The sequence below is a fragment of the Gobio gobio genome (assembly GCF_949357685.1).
Source record: "Gobio gobio genome assembly, chromosome: 9".
Lineage (NCBI taxonomy): Eukaryota > Metazoa > Chordata > Actinopteri > Cypriniformes > Gobionidae > Gobio > Gobio gobio.
In genome coordinates, this window is record NC_137115.1 from 24,154,297 (window position 1) to 24,179,965 (window position 25,669).

General features: G+C 37.5%; 2 protein-coding genes across 3 annotated transcripts in view; one reads left to right on the forward strand and one right to left on the reverse strand.

The window, feature by feature from the left end:
* The window catches only part of LOC307131323 (rho guanine nucleotide exchange factor 26-like), a 138,740-nt gene extending 129,708 nt beyond the window's left edge, over positions 1-9,032 (forward strand). For both annotated transcript variants that reach the window (XM_079824912.1, XM_079824911.1), the window contains exons 13-15: positions 2,630-2,697; positions 3,016-3,117; positions 6,916-9,032. In XM_079824912.1, the coding sequence (XP_079681038.1) occupies positions 2,630-2,697; positions 3,016-3,117; positions 6,916-7,058 (313 nt within the window). In that variant the 3' untranslated portion in view covers positions 7,059-9,032. The remainder of the gene's footprint in view (positions 1-2,629; positions 2,698-3,015; positions 3,118-6,915) is intronic.
* Positions 7,258-25,669, reverse strand: part of dhx36 (DEAH (Asp-Glu-Ala-His) box polypeptide 36) — a 77,607-nt gene continuing 59,195 nt past the window's right edge. Inside the window, exons 16-25 of the mRNA XM_079824910.1 lie at positions 17,687-17,804; positions 16,907-17,005; positions 15,571-15,744; positions 15,388-15,474; positions 14,387-14,470; positions 14,179-14,278; positions 13,507-13,597; positions 12,568-12,691; positions 9,474-9,626; positions 7,258-9,368 (exon numbers count right to left, since the gene is read on the reverse strand). Of these exons, the coding sequence (XP_079681036.1) occupies positions 9,201-9,368; positions 9,474-9,626; positions 12,568-12,691; positions 13,507-13,597; positions 14,179-14,278; positions 14,387-14,470; positions 15,388-15,474; positions 15,571-15,744; positions 16,907-17,005; positions 17,687-17,804 (1,198 nt within the window). The 3' untranslated portion in view covers positions 7,258-9,200. The remainder of the gene's footprint in view (positions 9,369-9,473; positions 9,627-12,567; positions 12,692-13,506; positions 13,598-14,178; positions 14,279-14,386; positions 14,471-15,387; positions 15,475-15,570; positions 15,745-16,906; positions 17,006-17,686; positions 17,805-25,669) is intronic.

Genomic DNA, 25,669 nt, shown 5'->3' on the forward strand with positions numbered 1-25,669 from the left:
TCTAAAAACAAAATGACAGCGCTGCCAACGTCTCCCGTAACCCGGACTAAGCTTGTTGTTGACGCTCTTGCTCTCACTCTGGTTAATGTGTGCACACGCATATCTGGGAGAAGTACACATACAAGGAATTCCATACTCAAAAAAAACTTTCTGAAACTTGTTAGAATCCTGAAGGAGTGTATTTGGCACATAATACTCCGTCATACGTCCAACTAATTTTTTGAAATTTTGGCCATGTTTAGCATGAGAATCCAACTCTTTAACAGTGTAAATAAGTCAGAATGCATGAACTTGCATTAGACCCCCCTTTAAGGACATCTCAATTCTCTAATTTCACCGCGAGGTGGCAAGGGAGCTTCCAGAGGCACTATGAGGAAGGATGCACAGGTGTCTCTATGAGCGGTGATGCGAAGCCCCCAGCTATTGCTATAGGTGGTTAAGCACTGTCAGGAGCTTGAGTCATCTTGCCGCCTTCCCGCTTGCTGGCTCACTAAGTGTCTCTTTTAGTATTCAGGAGGAGTAACCATCAATACTGTATTTGAAAGGCGCCCTAAAACTGCAAGTGGAAATGCAGTACACTCTCTGCCCACTAAATGGGCAGTATAAATGATTAAGATAATGTATGGCTTTGTCTTAATATGAAAAAAGCCAAATGTAGACATATTTCTTAAAGATGTCTCATTCATCTTCATGTTTTACTTCTCTGTTTTCAGGGTCAAGTTTTGATATTTATTTCCAAACCTACGTCTGTTCCTTTGTAACTTTTTTTTTTTTTTTTTACACCATGTGTAAAATAATCTTTAAAGGCAATAGGTCTGGAATTTTGGCCCTCAGCTGTAGGAGGCATGTTGGAGCGTGTGGAAGCAGCGCAGCATGCAGGAAACCAGACCGTGGGAGATGTGAGGTCTCCCTGGTGCTGCTGGCCTCTCTGGTGTTTGAAAAATATAGCTTGGTAGATCAGAGTTGTTGATGTCGGTGTGTAATGAAAATGAACCCATCTATTTTCTAAATGCATTTTTTTTTAATGTTTTGACCTCGAAAGGTTTAATCAAAATGTTATAACTGGTGTCCCATGCAAGACTTTTCTAAACATATATTTTATGCTCTCAGGGAATGTGTAACACTGTGTGTGTGGTGTCTGGGTTGTAAGATAATTCATCTGGTGTAATTCAGAGCAGCGTGAAGGCGTTTTTGCTACCTGTTGTGAGCATGTGTGCTCAGATTCCAGAGATGTGAATAGACAGCTGCCCGTCCCATGCTAACTACACACCCCGTGGAAAGTGGCTGAAGGAGATGGGTTCAGCAAAACAAACGTCCTCAGTTTGCATTACAAATTTAATATTTGGACATGCACAATGAGTGTGTCAAGGATGTTTTGCTTGGTTGATTTTCAACCAAGTGTCGTTTCCTCATTGCAACAATTCAGGGACATAAATGACACAACATGTTGGGGTGAGAAATATTGTGAAATATTATTACAATTTAAAATAACTTTTCTATTTTATAATATTTGAAAATGTAATTTATTCCTGTGACGGCAGAGCTTAATTTTCAGGGTCATTACTCCAGTCGTCAGTGTCATGATTTGGTGCATTTTTTTAATTCAATTAAATTTTTTTTTATTGTAATCATTAAATTATACTAAGATTTATAAAAGATTATATACGGTTTCCCATGTTCTTTCCTCTCCTCTTTGTCAATGACTCTATTAAACGCTAATTACTCTATAAACACTAGTTAGTCAATGAATGAATCACACCACAATCACACTCATTAACGTTCCCGGTAATGGAACAGGCGAGAGGCCTTTGTGACCCCTTCAGCTGTAAACGGGACAAGAATGAGCCAAGCATGACTCATACAGCTGGTCAGCTCAGGCTGTCTGCTCAGTTCGTGAGATTGGACTGCCGTCTGTGTGTGCTGCAGTTTGGCTAAGCATCCCATAGTCTGGCTTACTCACTTTAGGAGCTCTAATGCATGTCAGCTCTGAAAATATTTCCCCTGATTTTCAGTATTTTCCTCTCACAACTTAATAGCAAATCTCATTAAACAAAGGAGTAGTTTCTGTCAGACAATCCCCTTGTTTTTTTTTCTACTCTCCTAATACAATTATGTTTATTGTGGAATATTTCTGCAGAATTTGACTCATATGTCACAGCTCAAATCATTCAAGGACTTGACAGAGTAAAAAGTATGGGCATCACCTTTTTCTTTTTTCTTTCTTTCTTTCTTTCTTTCTTTCTTTCTTTCTTTCTTTCTTTCTTTCTTTCTTTCTTTCTTTCTTTCTTTCTTTCTTTCTTTCTTTCTTTCTTTCTTTCTTTCTGGCTGTTCTTTCAAAGTGGTAGATATTCTCACTGAAACTGAACAAACACAAAAGAGCTTACAAGAACGAATGTAATGAATGCTTCGGCACCAAGGTCAAGTTTCTCCTAGTAACCTTACCTGCTGTTTTACCCGAGTCCGGAGGTGTGTGTCCGAGAACAATCCAGAACAATAAAGGAATGTGAAAAAGGAAGATTTTCAGTGTGTTTTTGACAGGCATAACATAAAAAATATGAGTTAAAAAAACTGCCTTTGTGGTTATCAGTTAATCATGTACAAACATATACATGTTTTCTTTTTTTTACAGTAATGAGAGAGCCCGCTGGATCAGCGCTCTGGGACGGAACAACAGTGACAACAAGAATGACAGAATGAGTGAGTATAACCAGCCTCAGCGAAACAGTATCACCCTCTGGCCATGGAGAGTATTACAGTGACACTACTAAGCTACTACTTGTCAAGTCAACAATCGCTGTTACTATTACTAAACTGTGTTTTTCCTGAACATACATGGACCTGAATGATGCCTTATATCTGCTGCTTTTTGAGAAGTGTATTATTACTTTGATTTTTTCCCAGGTGGATAATAAAATGATAGATGAAAAATGTATAGACTTACTAGATTGTCATAGTGTCACTTGTATTTTTGTAAAAAGAAAAAAAGGGGGATAATTGTCTGTATTTCTCTGTTAGACGCTAGGCAGGTGGAGGTGACGAGGACGTACACAGCCAGGCAGCCGGATGAGCTCTCTCTACAGGTGGCTGATGTGGTGTTGCTGTCACAGATAGTGGATGGTGAGATTTTGTTTACAGCAATTACACCGATTTTGGCATTTAATATGTCTGTTCAAATCAATGGGACATAAAAAAGAAGCAGATTGGCTTAAAGAAAATGAAATTTCACTCTCTGAGAAGTAGAAATAAAGCAGTACACAAGGACAATGTACAATGCTATGTGCTTTTCAAGATGCTGATATACGCTGATATGTATTCTTTTATTAATATTCTGATGTTTGATTTGCTATGACTGATACTTGTCATAATTGTCTTTGTGTTCATTGTTCAAAATGTTGTGATAAAAAACTTGTTTTAAATTTACTATGTTTGTAAAACTACACCCAATCCAAGAGTAAAGAGAAAGAAAGCCGGATCTGGGGCCTCATTTATAAAATGTTGCGTAGAAACTGTCCTACGTTTGATCTAAGATAATTTCTCAAATGTGTGTACGTGTGATTCCGAAAAATGAACGAACGCACAAAAAAAACGTGCGTACGCCTCTCTTTAGCATGTGTAATATATAAATCGCAAATTATCTTAAAAATTGGGCGCAGCTGAATGGTTTAAGATCTCCACCTTGTAAATGGCCCCTAATTAATCTCACTAGCATTTAAAAGAGCACCATTCAACGTCAACATTTTTTACTTGAGAATGGCGAGCAGCAAGAAAAAGAATTTTAGCAAGGCCGAAATTGAGGTCCTGCTAAATAATGCTAAATAATTTAACTTTAATGCCGTGTAATTATGCTAACAGAATTTTGAAAAACCACACAGGCTATAGGCTGTTTTATTTTGAACAAGTAGCCATGGGTATTCTTGTAATTGATAAATTTGTACAGTTCTATTTTCAGGTTATTTTTACAACATTTTCTGCATGGTTAAGGTACGCTAAATTTCAGTCAAAACTGTGTTGAGAAACCCTTTATTTTGATTTGTGTACACTCACAATAAAAACAAAATGTTGTGCTTTAATTTGTAAAACAAAAAAAATCCAAGACAAACAAAAATATTTTGTCAATAAAATACAATTATTTAACTTTTTCATATAAAATAATGGAATTTTTTATTAATTAAAACAACAAACACACTGCAAAACACAAACAGCATGGTTCAAAACAACATAATAATAATTAATAATTTCTGAACATTGACTATAGACTATTCATAAGAATATAGCTAGAATAGAATAGCATATTTCTAATAGGGGCACATTGTAACGCAGTGTTACAACATGCCCCACCTGCACAACTGGGATTTAGTGTCTTCTGCTGGTTAAATAAGTATTAAAGAACTATCTCAACTTTTAAATTACAGATATAAGATTAAAAAAAATATCAGATTTGTCTCATTTTAAATAAACACAAAAATCAGAGATTAAAAATTTACTTCAGCAATTTACTTTTGCTATGGTTAAATAAATGTTCAGTGATATCTTCCGCATTTTTTTCTCTATACACTGTTGATATGGCACCTACTAAATACACTAAGTTTCGTCATGCTGATGTGTGGAAAGTTTTAAACCATGTTTAACTAACCCCGTGTTACTTTGTGCCCCGCTCTGTCAGGAAAAATAACTATTATCAGGATAATAATAATAATAATAATTATTATTATTATTGCAACTGCTTATACATTTCCAAATACCTGCAGTACTCCGAAAAGTGCGTGCGTCTGCTCAGACCCTGACTTTTCCACGGCAAAGACCATTTTTTATAAATATGAACTTTGCCGTGGATTTTCGCGTACGCACACCCAAAGATCAAATCTGTCCGTATGCACGTTTTATAAATGAGGTCCCAGGATTCTTCCTCTAGTATTTAGGTGACAATGTCAATATGTCAAAGCATTGCTGAGAAACAGCCTCAGAGTCATTTTGGCACCATGCCTTAAATTTGTTGCTGTGGTATGCGAAAGTTTCGTCTATCAATACGAAATCCATACCTTTTTGTCGGCACAGTCTGAAGATTGAATTCGATTTTGGTGAAAATCAGACAAACTGTCTAGAAGGAGTTAGAAAAAGTATGTTTGGAAATCAAAATGGCAGACAGGAAGTTCGGCCAAATATGGCAAAATTGGTATTTATGTTCTCGGCATGAACCAAGGATCTATTAAGATCCTATTAAGTTTCATTACAATAAGCTGATTTAATCAGATGTTATTAGCATGTTGAAAATGTTGTTATAACAACTACTGTCAGACCATGGTGCCAAAGAGTTTCGTAATGATACGCCAATGCATTCATAAAAGTAAAAAAGGAGTCGAAAAGGTTGAGAACCACTGCTCTAGAGTCTTTCTTCAAGCTCAAACTTGGTGTTTTCTATTTTCTAAATTCTCTACACAAGTCTGACCTCTTGCTTGTGTTAAAAGTTATCCAGAAACAGTTCTGTCTGTGGTTATTGGATAATGATTATTGTCCCAGAACAAGTAGTCCTGTAACCACAGGGATGTCTTTTCATGTGAGGCTCAGCTGAAGGTCTCAGTTTTGATGGTGCTGGTCAGAGGGTCAAGCAACGGTTTCGCTCTGGCTGGTGCTCATTGGCTGGCTTTCATGTTGAAAGGCCAAGCCTCATGGGATAGGGCTTCAAAGGCCCCTTGAATCTTTTAATGGCCATTAAATATACAAAAGACAGTTGAAAGCAGGCTGTTTTATTTTTGAACATTTCATTCCTTTCCAAAAAGATCTTTTATAAGCTCTCCACAATACTCAGAGGAGAGTAATTTGAAGTAGAAAAAGTGTTTATTTCAGGACTACTTCAGTTTATCACATTGATACCCGTTTTGTTCTTTATACAAGAAATTGTCCCAGATAGAGAGAGAGAGAGAGAGAGAGAGAGAGAGAGAGAGAGAGAGAGAGAGAGTGCGAGAGCAATATAAAGGAATTGAACGAGTAATTGTTTTAAGAAATGGCACAAATTTACTGCATGGCTCCGACAGCAGAGTTTGTTTATTTGTAGTCAAGTATTTTTCAGGGTTCCCACTCGTCCTGGAATACCTGGAAAATTGATGACAAATTTTCCAGTCCTAGAAAATACATGGAAAATTACGAGTAAACGTAATAGGTCCTGGCAAAACTTGTTGTCCTGGGAAATTATTTTTTTAAAAGTTAAAAAAAAGTTTATCACTGGCCCAAAACAATTACCGTTGGTTGCAGAAAGTGCGATGTTCAGGAATGCTGAGTTTTGACACAAGAGAGTAGTTGATATTCCCTTGATATTGACACTGGTAAAGAGAACAATTTGTCATAATGTACGATTAAGAGCTCATATTAAAAACTGATTTTATAGTTAAGTCATTGCAATAAACAATGAAAGCTGGTTTCTGCCACTAAATAAAAAAGGTAATTTGCAACATCATAATTCTAAAAAAAATTCTTGCAATTGCAAGTTAACATAATTGTGATTAAAAATTGTGCTATAAAGTCAAAATTGAGAATTCTGCCTTTTTTTCTCGCAATTGCGAGTTTATATCATGTAATTCTGACTTTATAAGTCGCAATTGCGAGAAAGTCAGAATAGTGAGATAAAAAGTCACAATTACCTTTTTTATTGTGTGGTGTAAACAAGCTTCCATAGTCATAATGTTTGATTAATGTTTTATTAAAACTGATTTTATATAAAGTCATGGCAATAAACTGTACGCCTTAGAGAGCAATATATTACTTTAGGGCGTGATCCTTGTCTTTTATTCTTGCTGTAGTAGAATTGAAAATGTCCTGGAAAACGAGCTGAAAAAGAATGGGAACCCTGATTTTTTTCCTTTGTTCAGTGTCTGGTTTGTGTACACAAGAATGTCAATTGATGTCTGGCTGTGGTTTCAGGCTGGTATGAAGGAGAGCGTCTGCGGGATGGAGAGAGGGGCTGGTTCTTGGCCGAGTGCGCTGAACTCATCACCTGTCAGGCAACCATAGAGAAAAACATGCAACGAATGGACCGTCTGCAAAGCCTAGAGACCAATGTCTGAGTTCATCACTGGAGCACTAGCTCCTCCAGAGGAACGCACTGCACATGATGATAACTGAACTCTAACCACTACAGTACCGTACCTGCTTCAAAAATTTATACAAAGGATAAAATACACACCATATGGAATTCTGCTTAATCCAACAGTGATTTTATGTGATTATTAACTGAGCCCAGGGCTCTTTTTTGTTTTCTTTTTTCACTTTTTCCAAAGTGACTCTGGTTCACTGTTCAGTTCTGAGCACTCCTGCGAAAGATGTAAAATAAAATTTTGTGGACATGGAGTCCCTACTTCAAGTGAAGGAAAGTTTTATAGCAGTACAAAGATGTTCGCTCACTTATTAACTCATAATTGACTCTCAGGGAAAATGTAAATATGTATCAGATATCCTCAATTTGTAAACTTAAAAACATCTTGAATATGAATCTATACACTGATTATTTCTATGTGCATTTAAAGAGTAAAGATATTCATTCCTTAAAGGGGTCATGAACTGGCTTTTATTTTTTATACTGTTGTCTGAGGTCAACTTATGTTCGCGTGGTTTAATAAGTAATAGGCTATTTTCTACCCTGGGTTTGAGCCTCTCTCTTGGAACGCTTTTATGGGGCGTGCCGCACTTAAGACTTGGAAGTAAATGCCGACTGCTATGATTGGATAAGCTTTGCATATTATAATGAGCTTCTGCTCCCCCGTGAGTACACGTGAGGAATTGTTTTGAAAGCGTGTGGGAAAATGGCAACCGGAATTATTCGCCCAAAGGGCTCACAAAAATGTCTATCAAACAAACACAATGATTTAGCTCTCATCTACCCACAATTCAAATTGGAATGTTATTTTTTATTACTTGACCCGCCCGTTCGGTGGATATAACCGCAAACCGTGCATCACTAACACACACACACACACGCACAAGCCTCACTGCAGTCAGACAAATCAGCATGATTAAAACTTCCGTGATTGTATTTTTCCTTCAAATATCAAGTCCAGAGAGTCAACAACGCACATCAAGAAAGGAATTTTATTTCACTATTTAAGATAGCCTGCCGGCAGGCCGGTGATACGTTTTGGTTGCCCGTCTGGAAAACACATAGCCCTGGGACGTTGGGCTTTGCGAGCCCTGGCCTATACATGTCACAGTCTGATCACGAATCGCAGCACAATGAACCAACACCACAAATTAAGAATTCTCCAGCCTGTGACAGCGTGCTAAGTTATGTTCAGTTAGACACGTACACATAATCAATCGATATCAAACAATCTGTAACAATGCAATACTATCACATATAAAAAAAACATTTTCTACTCACATAAGTGTGTTGCTTCATTCATTCATGTAATCTCATCCTGTCTGCAAATCCAGTCTCTTGTTTACAAACGAATCCGTGGTGAAATGAAGGAACAAACACGCAATGTCTTACCTACGTGAGCTGGATATTCATTAAAAGTAAAGTTCATCCATGCATTCATAATATTGGAATCTGAATGAAGTTTATTCTTGTAAGTTCGATCTGGTTTAGCTCCACATAGGTCTAAGTTATTTATCTATAACATGCCATGCACAAATCGGTGGGCGGGGCTACAAAATCAGGCGTTCAGTTAAGGTGGTGTTTCACCACACTCTGATGTCACAGGGAGGCACATTCCCAGATCAAGCGTTTGCTGAGCCAGCTCTCAACTAAAAGCTTTTCTTTAATTAACAAGGAAGTTTTCAGCTCTGAAACTTACAGGATATTCTTAAATTACCATGACCTTTTATATATCAAAAGCTCAAGGGAAAGTTGATTTCTCAATTCATGACCCTTTTAAATTTTCACTTGTATGTCCCTTGACCTATATGTATGTGTGTATAAAATGAGATTAAGAATGGAGGATCTCCATAGACAAATGGATTATATTATGGCAAATTTAATGAATTACTGTAAAGAAAGCATACAATAACTCAAGCCTATGCTAAAATAAAGAAGAAGTGACAAAAAAAGTTTATTCTAATCATTGCTAATGCTGTATGTATTTACTCCCAACACCTGCAAGTATTGATTAAAAAAAGATCAGAGTGGGTTTACACACATCTGTGAGAGCAAATCACTCTTCTGTCACAGCTAAATGTCATTCAAATAAATAAGCTGCTGGTGGTTGCGCTCACTGGCTGCCTCTCCTGGAGTCTTCAGCAGGGGTTTCCTGTGTGGTGATGAGGTCGATTATGGCAGAGATGACGGCACAATCTTTAGACTGCCGGTCATTCCAGTCCACAGGACGTGGACTTTTTATCTTCTCCTCCAGTAACACGTCCAGCTCCTTCCTCAGCTCCTAAATTTAAAGAATGCATTTGAAGTATAATTGAAATCCATCACTGAGTGCCCTGTCAAATCATATGTGGCATATGAAACAAAAACATGTCAAAATAAAGCTGACCTTGACCAGGTGAGCAATGCGTGCCGGGGACTGAAATACGATCCACTCATCCACAGCGATGGTCTCTTGGTCCTGGTCCCTCTGGATTGAAATATCCCCTCCAAAGAACAGCAATGAAAATGGAGACACCTCAGTGCAGTCATAGAGGAAGATCTTTAGAAAAATGAGGAAAAGAAATCAAACTAAGAGTGCACTTTTTTTTTTAAATTCCAGACCTATTTAAAAAAATAAATTAAAAAAAAAACTCGATTTACTTCAGACAATTCACCTCACTCAAGGTGGTTACAGTTTATAAAAAAAGAAGTCACAATAAAAAGTCCCAATAAATCAAATAATATCCAAAAGGCTGAAGCTCTGTTGATCTTTCTGTAACATAAGTTTAGTTTAGGTTGTCAAAAATAACCCCCTTTATTTTAAGGTGTCCTTGTTACGCTGCATTCACACAGGGTGTCTGTGTCAACGCTTCTCATTTACTTTGAATGGGTGACGTCGAGCGTTGGCAAACTAAATTGTGGGTTCTGCATTGCGTCACTGCCGTTGTTCATGGCAAAAATGGAAAAGTTTTCAGCTTTAAGCGCCAATGCAGGCGTCAGCCAATCAGTTCACCTATGCAAATACCCTAGCGCAGACGCTGGCCAATTGCGTTCATACAACACCGGAAAAGTAATATGATTGGCTTTTGTCACCCAGCTTCAGACACGCCCTCCGTCAAGCGTTGATGCCGATGCCCCATGTGAATGCAGCGTGACAGTGTAATTATACATTTGAGTAATTTCAACTAACTTAGAGTAGAGCTAGGAATAGGGTTTTGTTTAGGGTTAGTTGCTTGTAATTATGCATAATTTACTGTTTCTACTACAGAAAGTATATGTAACAATGTCACAAAAATAAAGTGTTACCCCTTTTTTAGTAATAATTAGATTTATACCCTGAATTCATTTGAGTGTACAAGGAAATATTACACCCCTTGATTATACCAATTGACTTCACAAGTCATTAAAACAAAACATTTCTAGAATAGTAGAGTATACATTTTCAAATCAAGATGAATACAGTAGTTACATTTCAGATTACATTTCTAAGAACTTACTATGCGTTTTAAAATATATATTTGATCTTGAACTTTGTCATTGACCCGCTTGCACTTGTTAATCAGGTGTCAAGCATTACTCAGAATGCTTTGTAGTTTTGCAAAACTAGCTCAAGAATATTACAATATAAAGAATATCGAGATTATTTTTCAGGCTGTCTCTGTGCTTAATGTAATGCATTTCATCCTCCACAAAATGGTGTAAATGGGTGTGAAAAGAGAGATGAAGAAAATCTTTGGCACTTCCTCCCTCTTTACATGCTGAACAGTGTTGAGCACTGATCTATATATAAATGACTGGATTGCTCATGACGTCATAAAAATTAAGAAAGAAAGACTAGGTGAAAAAGAAAAAAAGAAAACAACAATGTTCTGTCAGCTGGTCATTAATTGCAAAATAAACTTGGTCAGTGTTGATCAGGACCCTAATGTGAACCAAATAAATAAATAAGCATGAATTATTGATTTCATGTCAAACTAAAAACAGACACTAAAAACAAAGAGACCCCAGAGTGACTATAGTGTTAGCACAGGTTGATTTCTCACTCTCTGTTTCTAGCTTTAGTCTCTGCAGTATTGCCTTCTCAGAAAAGGACAATGAGACGGGCATGCCAGGTCTCACCCTGGGGACACTGCTGGACAGGAGAGGACTGTTCAATCTGCATCACTGTGACACAACAGCACCAAAACGTTAAAATTGTTATTTTTCCGGCTAAAGCAGCCACAGGTGACTTAGTGAGCAAGGAGAGATATGGCAGAAATTGTACCCCTTGATTTGGTAAGGAGCTTTGATCTCTTTTGAGAGGACGTTGATTAAAAGGCACACAGAAACTGAATAAGAGATGGACTTAAGCTGGAGGCGGCATTAATTTGCAAACACTCGTCCACTCTACACAGAGCTCTTTAACAAAATGATAATACATTAGTACTTTCCTTTGAAATGAGTAAATGGACACACAACACGCGTATACACCGATCAGGTATAACATTATGACCACTGACAGGTTAAGAACACTGATTTAGGGCTGCATCTAATTACTATCTTTTTGTCGATTCATCTATCGATTATTTTTTCGATTAGTCAACTAATCTAACGGTTCTTTTTCCAGATTAATCTGATGATTCTTTTTTTATACAGATTATTGTATTTCAAAGAGGGTAGTGAATATTTATATTATTTTAACATGAAATCTATGAATGATGACAATATTAATTGTATTTCAGGAAGGGTAGTGGACTTATGTAATTTTATTATGAAATATATGAACACAATAAGCATTTTAAACATTATATATAACTAATGATACTATTCATCGTAAAATGTATACAGAGTAGGCCTAATTAGGAAATGTTGTTTACTATATTAGGTTAAAAAATATGGACGATGCAACTTCATTCTCTTCCGCTGGAGAAAAGTGAAGCCGCCGGATGTCCGAATATGGCACTGACATCTTGCGCAGATTTGGGACTAAGTCTGCACAGTAGAGAGCAGGAAGTAGAGCCGCGACATCAAAAACCCTCCCACACTCTCGCAGATGCAGAACAATTCATTATGTCGGTGTGAAATAAACAGTTATGAAAATGTAGGAAGCTAAGGCTCCAATCTCCTCCCGAAAAAAAAAGTCTGTTGGTGCCTCAGTGACTACTTCACTCAGAGAAGCTGTCAATCTCAGCTGTCAATCATGACGTCAAGCACACAATTTGTATAGCATCAAATAACTAACTAAAACCAAACTTATTTACAAAAAAGGCCACTTGAAATGAAATCAGCGTGATAAAAACAGTGTGATCAAAACATGTTTGATATTCTGAACCAATTTTAGAACATATTTTAACATATGACACATCGCTGCTGAAACCAAAGCTGTCCTCTATCTACCAGTGTTGAAATAAAATACAATACTAACATAAATTAAATTAACAGAACACACATAACAAATTAGCCTCAATAGTTTTGACTCATTAGCACAGATAAAACAACATGCACTTCAAAAAGGTACATACACTGGTGGTCTTCATCTTCAGGTGATAGATGAGCCATGTGTAGTGGAACTGAGTTTCCTCCGCATTGACAGATTTAGGGTGGATACAAACTTTCCCATCAGCTTTAGTGTACACCTTCACTGGCCTGCAAAACCACACAATTTCAAGATTAATGATGCTGATTCAGCTTGCCATAACATGAATAAACTACATTTTAAAATATATTGTTATAGAAAACAGTTTATATTAAATTTTAATATTTCACAATACTACTTTTTACTGTATTTAAAATTTTACTGTATTTTAAATACATTGAAGAGCATAAGAGACTCCTTTCAAAAACAAACTTTTGAATGGTATAAGGTTATACTACAACATAAATATTTAGCAGATTTTGACACTGATAGTCAGTAGAGCAGTGATAGAGCAATATCGAATTAATAAAAGCTTAACGAAAAGGTTTTACTCAAAGGCAGAATGGCCTATGACTAAAAGAATGAGGCTGAATAAAAGCCATTTGAATAGTGGACAGAATAAAGTGGTGTATACAGTGGCATTAACAAGGTGTGCGGCATAAAAGCTGAAATCAAACATCACTACAGGACGCTGCCTCAGAGTTATGACAATAATATCTTCAAACCATGTCACCACTGTGACATGCCTAGTAACCAGACAAAAAACATGTTCAATAGCCAGCGTTAAAAGAAGAAAGAAAATGTAACAAATCAAGGTTTCTTTATAGACAGGTTATATTTTTCTGAAGACATTACATGTTTCATCTTTCTGTCTTTTATCTTTCACAACAGAACAACGGTCTGTGAAGATGTCTCAAATTGGGATAATGCCATCAGTGACAGTCCCAATTGAATACTTACAGACTATCAATGAGCTGAAGAATGGAGGGCACATAATCCAAAATAAACACAAAAACAAGCAATAGGAGAAATCCATGCCACTTACATTGGTCGCTTCTTACTATGGCTGGGGCGAATCTTGGCCACTTTTGGGTACAATCCTGCTACTATCACTGCCTTAATCAGCTTTTCATTCTCTGAGTAACATAAATAACAAAGAACATTGGTTATGTTAGATATAAAAAAATGTATACGGAAAATAGACATGGAGAGAAAAACAGAGCTAATAGTATAAAATAGAAAAAAGAAAAATCGTATAAAATAGAAATAAGAGGGGGTAAAAATGTACCCTCATTTTAGCCCTCTGATATAAAGGAGCATATCTCCTTTAAAGGGTTAGTTCACCCAAAAATGAAAGTGACGAGAATAGTTTTTGTGCGCAAAAAACCCCCTAAATAACGACTTATATTGTGATGACCGATTTCAAAACACAGCATCAGGAAGCTTCGAAGCGAAGTTTTGAGTTCTAAAACTTACTGTATGTTTTTATTGTACAATGATTTCTTAAGTCAAAAGATCAGGGAAAATGTATGTAAATTTTTGTATAAACTCTTATAAATAATAACATTTCAAGCCATATAAATGAACATTAGTTACGGACAAACATTAATTAACAAAGAACAATACTGTATTTATGAATTAACATTAACCTAGATAAAAAAGTGTTGTAAAAATGGTTGTACACTTGCCGGAGAGACAGACAGTCTGGGCAAAGTACCTGAGTTGATGTTAGAGCTGGGATCTTTAGGGTCCTTACTATTCACAAAGCCAGCTGCCAAAAGATGTTCTGCAAACTGACCCTTCATATTCTGAAGCATCTGTTGGGAAGGAGCAAAATGGCTTTCCATTTATCAAGTGCATATCAAAAAGTAAATTTCCTCTGTTATGTTTAACTAATGTTTGATTGGTAGAGAGTGCAGACTGACCTGTAGCGTGTTGGCAGACAGGAAGTTTTCCCAGCAGTATTCCCTCTCAAATCTGCCACCCTGTCTCTTAGCATCCTCCCAGCCCTAAAATAATACCAAACAAAAACACCACAAATGCTAATTTGCTAAACATAATTCAGTAAAATTGTAATCCACGTCGACACAAATGATGTCTGACTGCGTCCACTTTTGCTAGTTTAAGACGGAAAAAACTATTGGCGGGCCAGGCACATGGTCCAGAAGGGTTGTACGTAGTCTCTTAATGAGTCATGCGTGTGTTAAACTACGTGCGTAACGTGCAATAAACTAATGAGTCTCATGTCCCATTCCCTTTAAAAGCCAGTTGTGTTGCACCATGGCGGATTTGCTATTTACATGGTGGAATTTGCGAGTGGGAAGACTGAATGCTTCTCCAGAGAGGAATCCTTTTATTTTTAATATTTAAAATGTTTGTGTGCTGCTGTGCGTCCCTGTGTGTGTAATAAGCAGTGTACACGCATTGTGCACCCGCCTATAGGTGCATTTTACTAATGCGGCCTTTAAATAACACAAGGTTTTTGTTGGTCAATGGCGCAGTCGTTTTCAGTTGCTTCAAAATAGCAACGCACCAACAATGCGCCTGAACACCTCGTTTTCAAACCAGCACACCCAAGGGCGAACAGATGGGCGCGAGTGCATTTGCCATTTAAACAACGACAGAAAATGAAAACTGCTGAAACTAGCAAAAACACTTTTTTTGCATTGCGCCAGGTGTATGCTAGGGCCCTGTGTCTGTTCCACAAACTAATAAATATAAAAAAAACCGAACCCATTTAAGGGTAATAATTTAATTGATGTCCAACAAATCCACTGGATACTGTCCAGATGTACAGATCCTCAGCGACTAGATGAGCCCTCAGCACAGATCCCTATGACCAGCTGTGAACCCGTCTTTCCAGGACAACCTGAGACCTAAGTATTAAGAGTGAATTCTTAATAAAAATAAACTCTCTAGGACTTACCCAAAATGCATTGACAATAGTGAGATGATCACTTCTAGAGTTTTGGGAGAGCATTTTTCTCCTGTGGTCCGCAACCTTCTCCTTTCCCTGAGATAAACACATCCATCAGTCAAACAATCCCTCATTAGAGAACACCCTCTGGGGCTGCACATGCGTTATGTGAAAGGGTGTATTTGTATGTACCAGTGGTATGAAGAAGGGATCTTTAAAGCTAAGACTGGCCGCAATGGTAAGCACAGGGTCCAAACAGCCCAGAAGAGCCCCAAACAGAATCATTTTTCCTATGTGAGGCTCTACAGGCATACGGGCTAGATGAAATCCTAATGGAGTCAGCTCTTCATTCCGGTCCAGGGCGTTCTACAAGACACAGCAGAAAAATGGTTGGCTTTTCAAACAATAATAATAATAATAATAATAATAATAATAATAATAAATACATTTATTTTGTATAGCGCCTTTAAAAGTAGCTTTCACTATATATATATATATATATATATATATATATATATATATATATATATATATATATATATATATATATATATATATATATATATATATATATATATATATATATATATATATATATATATATATATATATATATATATATATATATAAATAAATAAATAAATAAAAACCACTGAGTAAATAAACAACACATAAAAATCAATTAAAAGCAATCCTAAAATAAAGAGTTAAGACGCGTTTTAAAACTCACTAATGAATTTGCTTCCCCGATGTCAGACGAGAGAGAATTCCACAATTTGGGGGCATAAGATGAGAAAGCCCTATCACCCCTTGAGTGAAGCAAGAAGGGCATTACAATAGTCTAACCGCGAAAAAAAAAAAAAACCCTATAATCAACCATTCGGCAACAGAAAGCATAGGACGTAGACGTGCAATATTTCTGAGATGAAAGAACGAGGTCTTAACAGTGTTCCGCACAAAAGGCTCAAACGACAGAGTGGAATCAAAAATAACTCCAAGATTTTTCATTTTATACATTTAAAATATTGTGCTACTGCTAAGTTCTTTGATTTTAGTCATTACGCTTCTTATTTATAGAGCTTTCTGGAACACTTTATTCTGATTGGTCAATCACAGCATTCCACTGCCAATTAATTTTATATAATAATTATATAATAGACTATTCTCAAACTTATTTTCCTATGCTGCTGGTTTCATGCCTCTCATAGCACTCTTATATGTTTTCTTAATTTCAATATTGATCGATTATGTCGATTTAATTAGTGAATTGGTAATAAGTTGATCCCTGGGCTTCATGTCAGGGTTTATTTTGCGATAATGACCGTCTGACTTTATGCCTGCCTTAAACAACGTAATTTTTCATGTACATTTAATTTATGCAAGTAGCCATGTAGCTGCTTTACATTGGGTTCCTGATTACCCAGTTAGCTGTGATAATAGACTGTAATTTATCTTTTACTTATATATTAATGCAAACTTCCTTTTCATTTCTATCAATTATTCCTCAGTCATCTTTTTATCCTCTCACCAGGTCCACCAGGTGTGTGATGGCCAGCTCTATCGCTTTGTCTGATGGGGGGTCCATAGTTTTCCGCAGGAAACATGCAATGGAGCCCAACTTCAGTATCTGAGAGAAAAAAATAGAGAGAGAGCGCGAGACAGAGAGAGAGACTACAATATAAAATGTAAGCAAATAAAATGATAATATAAGAAATATAACGTGAAGGCTGTGTGTGTATAAATGAGTGTGGATGTTCATTGAGGCTCTGCTGTACCACTGAGCAGCAGAAAGTACTGGGACTGGCCAGCCATGTGGAGATGAAAATGAGCAGTAATTGACACAGCTAAAAGGCCTCGTTACACGATTGCACTGCCTCTCAGATACAATGACAGTAATTAATGTCCCTTTTAATCCATTAGTTTGTTTGTGTGCTCACTTATTATAGTCACCGGAGATTATTTGTGAAACCTTTGCCTTCAGGCCCCATTAGAGCCACACAGACACAAGGGAAAGAGGTTGTGTGTGTAATGAAGAGAGAGTGTTTTGGGGAGCATGAATGAGTCACCGGTGTAAATGTTCAGTCCAATTTCCAAAAAACAACAGCAGTGAGAGTCTCTCTCTCTTTCTGAGGATTGCCATATGTTTAGCATTGTAAGAGCATACACACCTACTAGTGTGACATACAGATAGCTAGACTTATGGATACTTTATTGATCTCTTTATTGAAGGGGAAATTCAACCATGCATTTTAGTGAAATGTAGTATGCACAGAAACAAACAGACAAGACAGAGCCTTTGATTGGATACCTTTACTTGCAAGCAAAGCTCTTCCAGTGGAGTGCGTTGGATCTCAGGTAACTGGTAGCTATCTAGGAGGCTGGCCCTCAATCCATTATACAGGTGATAACATTTCCCTGGAGACACTCTGCCAGACACAAACACACAAAAAACAAAAGGGACACAGGAAATACAATGTCACACTGCATCCATTAGGAAAGTCTCTTTGATTAATGCAAATTGCTACTGGCTAAATGTAATTGAGAGTTCAATCACATGTACAGGTACTGTACAAAAACATTTAGGCCTTTTTTTATAATTTAGCAGACCAAGCGAAGATGCACTGATCAGGCATAACATTATGATCACTGACAGGCGAAGTGAATAACACTGATTATCTCTTCATCACGGCACCTGTTAGTGGGTGGAATATATTAGGCAGCAAGTGAACATTTTGTCCTCAAAGTTCATGTGCTAGAAGCAGGAAAAATGGGCAAGCGTAAGGATTTGAGCAAGTTTGACAAGGGCGAAATTGTGATGGCTAGATCAGAGAATCTCCAAAACTGCAGCTCTTGTGGGGTGTTTCCCGACTGCAGTGGTCAGTATCTATCAAAAGTGGTCCAACGAAGGAACAGTGGTGAACCGGTGACAGGGTCATGGACTTGGACAGTCTCCAAGGCGGAGGAAGAGAAAGATACAAATGTAGACAGATATTTTTTTCACATTTTCCACATCTTGGCCAATCTAAGATAAAATGTGGTTCAGACTTTATGCCGATAGTCAAAGGTTTGTCAACGCAAGACTAGTTCAAGCTTGCTGATGTGAAAGTCAATTTGCTTCCCCATGAATAATGCAGTGCTATGGAGTTACTGTGGCAACGGGCGATGAATGTGGGGGGGGGGGGGGGTATACATTTAGGCGTTTGTGAACAAGTATGAAATGGTGTGTCAGAGCCTGTGCTGAGCAGTAGGGCAGATTCATGTAGATGCAAAGCTAGTGACTGACTTCTTATCTCTCTTTCATACAAACACACGCACTCTCTCACTCACTGTCTTAAAAGCATGAGTCACTGTGCCAATTTAAACCCCAACACGTAGACACCAAACAAAACTGCACACTCGCTCTCTCACACACATACAAAGTCAGTTTAGTCTTTTCTATACAAACTAAACATCATCATCAAAAACATCTTTAACATATTCCTAATCACAGTAGATTTACAGTCCGTTCAGAGTAGGTAGACACAAAGGGAGAGAACCAAAAAGGATTTATATGTGAGGTACGTGCCTTCACTAAAAGCTAACAGGAATATTTTTTTTTGTCCACTTTCCTATTAAATGACTGAGATAACAATGAAGCTATTCAAGGCTACATCTTTCCTCTCTGTGTGGACTGTGTGGTAAAAAAAAAAAAAAGAGTGAAACCTTGAGAGAAGCAGAGTTTCGACTCCGAGATAGAGGACAGACAGACCTTTCATGAACACAAATACTAGTCATGAATGAAAAGCCCTGAGGATGTGAAAAGATGAAAGGAGAAGCGTTTTTAGATTCAGATTAATCAGGGGGTTTGAATTTCTGTCATTATTTACTCGCCCTCATGTTAAAAACCTATATGACATTCTATCCGCAGTGGGGAAAAAAATAGATATTTTGAAAAATCTTAAAAGCTTTTCAACATTTACATTTAGTCATTTAGCAGACGCTTTTATCCAAAACGACTTACAAATGAGAGCAGTTACAGATCAACAGTTTACAGTGTTTCTCAGAGTATCTTCTTTTACGTTCCACATACTAAAAGAACGTCATACAGGTTTGGAATGATATGGGACTTTAACATTAAAGGGATATTCACCCAACATTTTATCAAATAACAAAAGAAAAAGAGAAGAAAAAAAACATTCACTACTCTTGACTAAATAACTTTGTAGCTTTTAATATAAAACAATGAACATTTAATTTAATCAAAACTGTATATTTATCTATTTTAATGTTTTTACGGTAACCCTTTACAATAAGGTTCATTAGTTAACTGCAATAGCTAATATGAACTAATAATGAATTGCACTTATAAAGCATTTATTTATCTTTGTTAATGTTAATTTCAACATTTACTAACGCATTATTAAAATCTTGTTAACATAGTTAATGCACTGTGAACTAACATGAACAAACCATGAACAGCTGTATTTTTATTAACAAACATTAACAAAGATTAACTAATGCTGAACAGAGGTGTTGTTCATGGTTAGTTAATGTTAACTAATACAACCTCATTGTAAAGTATTACCCATTTTACATTTGACAATTTTAATCAGTTTCTGGTGTATTTTTGTGTCTGATAGATAGACCTGAAAAACTTTAAGCACTGTTTATTTAATTTATATATATATGTATTAATTTGTCCTTTTGCTAGATTAGTTTCTTGGTTTTATTTTATTATTCACTGTATTCAGTAAGATTGAGAGCTTTGTACTTGCGTTAGTTAGACTATAATTAGTTTTTGCTGTGATATCAAAATTGGTGTTGAGAATAACATTTAAAATGTATCTAAAAATGTTGATATTGCAACAACCTTACTTCAAGCAAAAATAACTATATTGTGATATACATTGCCTGGCCATAAAAATAAAAAAAAAAGTCGCTGTTTGGATTTAAATAGGCAAATGCTTAAGAGACTATGATTGGATTATTATGTTTCTAGCATGTTATATGGTGTAGCTTTTCATTTCTTAAACAACCATTTAGGAAGACCCATCATGGCCATATTCCAGGATGACAATGGTAGGATTCATCAGGCTCAAATTGTGAAAGAATGGTTGGGAGGGAGCAGGAATGATCATTTTCACACATTAATTGGCACCTCTGAGTCCAGACATTAAAGGGATAGAATGAAAAATTAAAATTATCCCATAATTTACTTACCCTCAAGCCATCCTAGGTGTATATGACAGGTGAATACGGAAGGCGGGCCGCCGGAAGCTAGATATTTTACTTTATAACGTGTTAAATATGGATTTTTTCCTTACAAAAACCCATCGATTTTCAGAAGGCCTTTATTAGCCCTCCGGAGGCATGTGGATTACTTTTATAATGGATGGATTCACTTTTTTGGGCTTCAAATTTTGGGCTGCCATTAACTGCCATTATAATGCTTGGAAGAGCCAGGACACGTTTTAATATAGCTCCAATTGTATTCGTCTGAAAGAGGAATGTCATATACACTCAGGATGGCTTCAGGGTGAGTAAATCATGGGGTCATTTTTAGGGGTGTGAAGAGACACACGAGATTGGGTTCACGAGAACGAGACGAGACAAGATTTTTACATAGTATTTTTAAGAAATCCTAGAAAAATAGTCTGCAGGTGCATTTTGAAATGTTTTAACTAATCAACTTGTAATGTATGTCATTTCAGTTCTACTTTCTGAATATGAATTATTATATGCAGTAAAAGACAACAATACTCAAGCACTGTAAAAGATTTTGCCACAAACTCAACTGACTGGTTTTTTTCTTGTATGTTTGTTTCCTCAGACCTTAGAACTGCATATGATTTATGAGCTTCTACAACCGCTGACCTCCTAACTTAACTCCTTTCCACAAATTAATAATTGACATTAAGTGCAAAAAATAAGTGCAACCATAATCAAAGTACTATCTCAATATTCAAAGTGCAAATAGAGACCACATTTTTCTTCAAACATGATACTGCGCTAAGATATGGTTAACTACACAGTGTTGCCATGGTATATTCTATCCTAACTTCACCCTCACACTCCATCGTGACAATATGACGAGACCGCTTTTCACCTCGACGAGAAATCTCGTCCCACTTAAATCTTGCAAGATCTCGTGGCCCGAGATCTCGTCACACCCCTATTAATTTTCATTTTGGGGTGAACTTTTCCTTTAAATTCATTGAAAGTCTTTGGGATGTGCTGGAGGAGACTTTACAGAGTGCTTGACTCTTGCATTGTCAATACAAGATCTTGACCAAAAATGTATGCACCTCTTGATAGAAAAAACATAACATGTATGATTCTTCAGGCTCCCTCCCAACCATTCTTTCACAATTTGAGCCTGATGAATCTTGACATTGTCATCCTGGAATATGGTGTGTCGAAATAACATCGAAATAAATCTAATTAATAAACTAAATTAGCCATTTAAACTAAATTACTGATCTAATTATTGATCTAAAGCCCACACTGTCACTGTGTGATAATTGAAATGAACTGATGACATCAGCGTTTTTTTCCAGAATGGCTATACAGCCGAATAAAATTATGCTGCATTATTTTCCTGTTTAACACTGTAAAGCTGCTTTGAAACAATCTACATTGTTAAAAGCGCTATATAAATAAAGTTGACTTGACTTGACTTGTCTCTTCATATATGGTTGCTTAAAAAATTAAAAGCTACGCACTCCATGAATTAGAGTTAGAAGAACTTTTGCCAAACATATGACATGCTAGAAACATAATAATCACTGCAATAATGATCCAATCATAGACTCTTAAGCTTGTCTATTTAAATCCAAATGGTGACTTTGCTTTTGGCCAGGCAGTTATTGTGAAATAAAATGACTCATATTTAGGGTTGGGTACCGAAACCCTAGCCTGGATGCCAGCCGAACTTAGCCCCGCCCACAACATTTTTACTCGGGCAGTTCGGTCTGGAATTGATCGGTAGAGAAGTAATTATGCCCGAACAGAAACTGTTCAGACCAATGAAATTGTCAGGGCGGGCTTTAGACGATGATGGACAGATGATAAACGGTAACGTAATCATCCACGTCATCAAAAGCCGCTTGGGTTGAATTTGTTCTAATCCTAAAAGGAGAACTTGTTCGTATATGCATTCACCTTTACTATTTCTCTCAGAAATGATGATCGTGTTGGTAAGTACTCTGTGTATCCTTAAATAATTTTTTTACAACACCGGCAAAGATCGTTTACACTAATCTTGTTCTTCTAACGTTAGGCTACTTATTCCAGCGTGCGTGCAGACAGGGTTGCCAAGTTTTTACAACAAAACCCGCCCAATTGCTAACGTTCCTCAAAACTAGCCAAAAACAAGCCCAATAGCTTTCCAGGGAGGGTTCTCCGGGAAAAAAAGGCATTTGGGGGGTAAAATATGTGTTATTTTGGCAGGGCTGCCTGCTAAAATTCGCATTCCTGGGTCTGTATATCACATAATTGGGGTCGCTTCAACCCACGGACATGGCATCACAGTGCAGTTGAGTTCTGTTGACATTTGACAACTAACGTTATGCGTCGCTCCGTTGCTCTGATTGGTTGTAGGTCTATCCAATTGAGGTCTTTCCTGGTTCGGTTGAAACACGCCCCATAATCACAGCCCAACGGAGCGGTCTCAGACTCATATTCTGACTAGAATTGAGTATGACGACGTCAGGCTACCGAAACCCTATATAACCGGACCGAATCAGAACACAGATCTCGGTGCCTCATTTCGGAGCCACTTAAAGGTGTCATGAACTGGCTTTTTTTTAAACTGTTGTCTGAGGTCAACTTATGACGTTCGTGTGGTTTTTACAATCAAAAAATCATAATGAATAAGTAATAGGCCATTTTCTACCCTGTTTTTGAGGCTCTCTCCTGCACGCTCAGATTTTATGGGCGTGCCGCACTGAAGACTTGGAACTAAACGCCCACGGCTAGGATTGGATAAGATTAGCATATTTAATGAGCTTCGGCTCCCCGCGAGTACACCGTGAGAGATTGTTTTGAAAGTGGCAACCGGGATAATTCCTCCTACAGGGCTCGCAAAACGTCTTTATCAAACAATAACAAAAGTGATTTATCTCTCATCCACCCGCGATTGATTGGAATTATATTTTTGTATTACTTGGCCCGTCCAATCGGTGGATATAAGCGCGAACCATGCATCTCACATCTCACGCGCACGCCAGTACGTTGCAGACTGCATGATCAAAACTTCCGTGATTGTATTTTTCCTAAATAAATATATATATATATATATATATATATATATATATATATATATATATATATATATATCGTCTCTGTCCGATGAAAACCACGTATGTCCATTTTGCATATCTCAGAGCTAGAGAAACAGCTCTGTGCTAGAGTAGCATCTTTGACTAAGAAATTGCACTGCAATAAAGCTGCAGAGAAAACTGATGTGAATGAGGTTAGTCAGCCTGATAACGTTTATCCTGACTTGCAAGCTTTCTTTGAAACAGATGTAGCCATTCAATCAGTATCTGATGTGCCTGTTGATTCAGTCAAAGTATGTGGCGCTAGGAGAAGGTCTCAGGGAATTGAGGTAATTGAAAGTATTCCTGCTAATTCTGTTGTCCAAGTTCAAACTGCCAAATTGCTAGGACCTAGAGATATAGAAGCTTATCCAACAGGGCGTGCTACAGCGGCACATACTGCTAAATGTCTTGTCACTGATTTCATTCCCAGATGGGGATTACCAGATTCCATTGACTCAGATCAGGGTACACACTTCACAGGACAGGTAGTCAAGGAAGTGTCTAAAATGTTGACAATTAAGTGGAATCTTCACTGCCCCTACAGGCCAAAAGCATCAGGACAGGTTGAACGAGCGAACAGAACAATCAAAACTAGGCTAAGCAAAATGCATCACGGACCACATCAAGTGATGTTGATTACAGCAGCTGCAGTGTTGTGTCAGGGAAGGAAAACCTGGAGTCATGTGTCTAGGTGACTACAGTGTCTAGGATTGGATAAGATTTGCATATTTAATGAGCTTCGGCTCCCCGCGAGTACACCGTGAGAGATTGTTTTGAAAGTGGCAACCGGGATAATACCTCCTACAGGGCTCGTAAAACGTCTTTATCAAACAATAACAAGTGATTTATCTCTCATCCACCCGGATTGATTGGAATTATATTTTTGTATTACTTGGCCCGCCCAATCGGTGGATATAAGCGCGAACCATGCATCTCACACACACGCGCGCGCACATTTTTTACAGTGACACTGTAAAGTTGTTCCCCCACCAACAGGGATAGGATAGGACACGGATCAGTGAGGAGCCCAGGAAAGAACCGAATGCAACAGGCATCGGGGGCCAATCCTGCGGTGAAGATTTCCTCATAGGCCTTCCCACACTAGTCCACCCTTACCTCACTGTTCTTTAGGTGTCGCAGGATTTAAGAAATAGGGAAAGAAGGAACAACAATAGCAGACTCAGATTGAACAGATGAGACAACACTAAAGTTTACTGTATTTTAGAGCAAATACTGCTCTGTTGTGTTTTGTTTTCTTTCTTACTCTGTGCAGATACCACTTGATGGCTGTCCCCAGACCCATACGCACAGACTTTCTCACCTGCGTATGAAGCCACAACCTCTGAAGGACAACTAGACCCACTACAGAGCCAACTGTCACGAAGAAGAAGAAAAAGAAAACACCGCAGAGAACCACCAACGGGAACTTCAGTCATCCATCAACATGATCAAGACTGCCTTGCTACTAATCATCATGGACATCGCACAAAGTGTAGACTCCAGAAACAACATATTCTTAGAGCTTATATATACAGTAAATATACAGAAATAGTGTATATATACAGTAGTCAGGTGTGTTGCCATTCGGGAAAGCGAACGGCTTTTGAAGCAGGTCGGCGGAGCGCGCATGTAAGTTTTGAACATATTCTTTAGTCCTGTTGCACGACTCTAGTAGTTTGATTCTCCTACTAATATTTTATTTCGTTATGTGTGATTTTTAGCCTTGTATTACTGCCATAGCCAATTGCAATATTGCATTTGAATAAGATAATCTGACGTTGTTATTACCGAGACAGCTTTGCACTTAAGTTGCCTAGATCCAGGCATAAATTGGTTTTGATTTAAAGACATTCACGGCCTATCATCTGCGCGTTGAACTGCAATTATCAGAGGCAGCTGAGCGAACGAAATAGTGTATATATACAGTAGTCAGGTGTGTTGCCATTCGGGAAAGCGAACGGCTTTTGAAGCAGGTCGGCGGAGCGCGCATG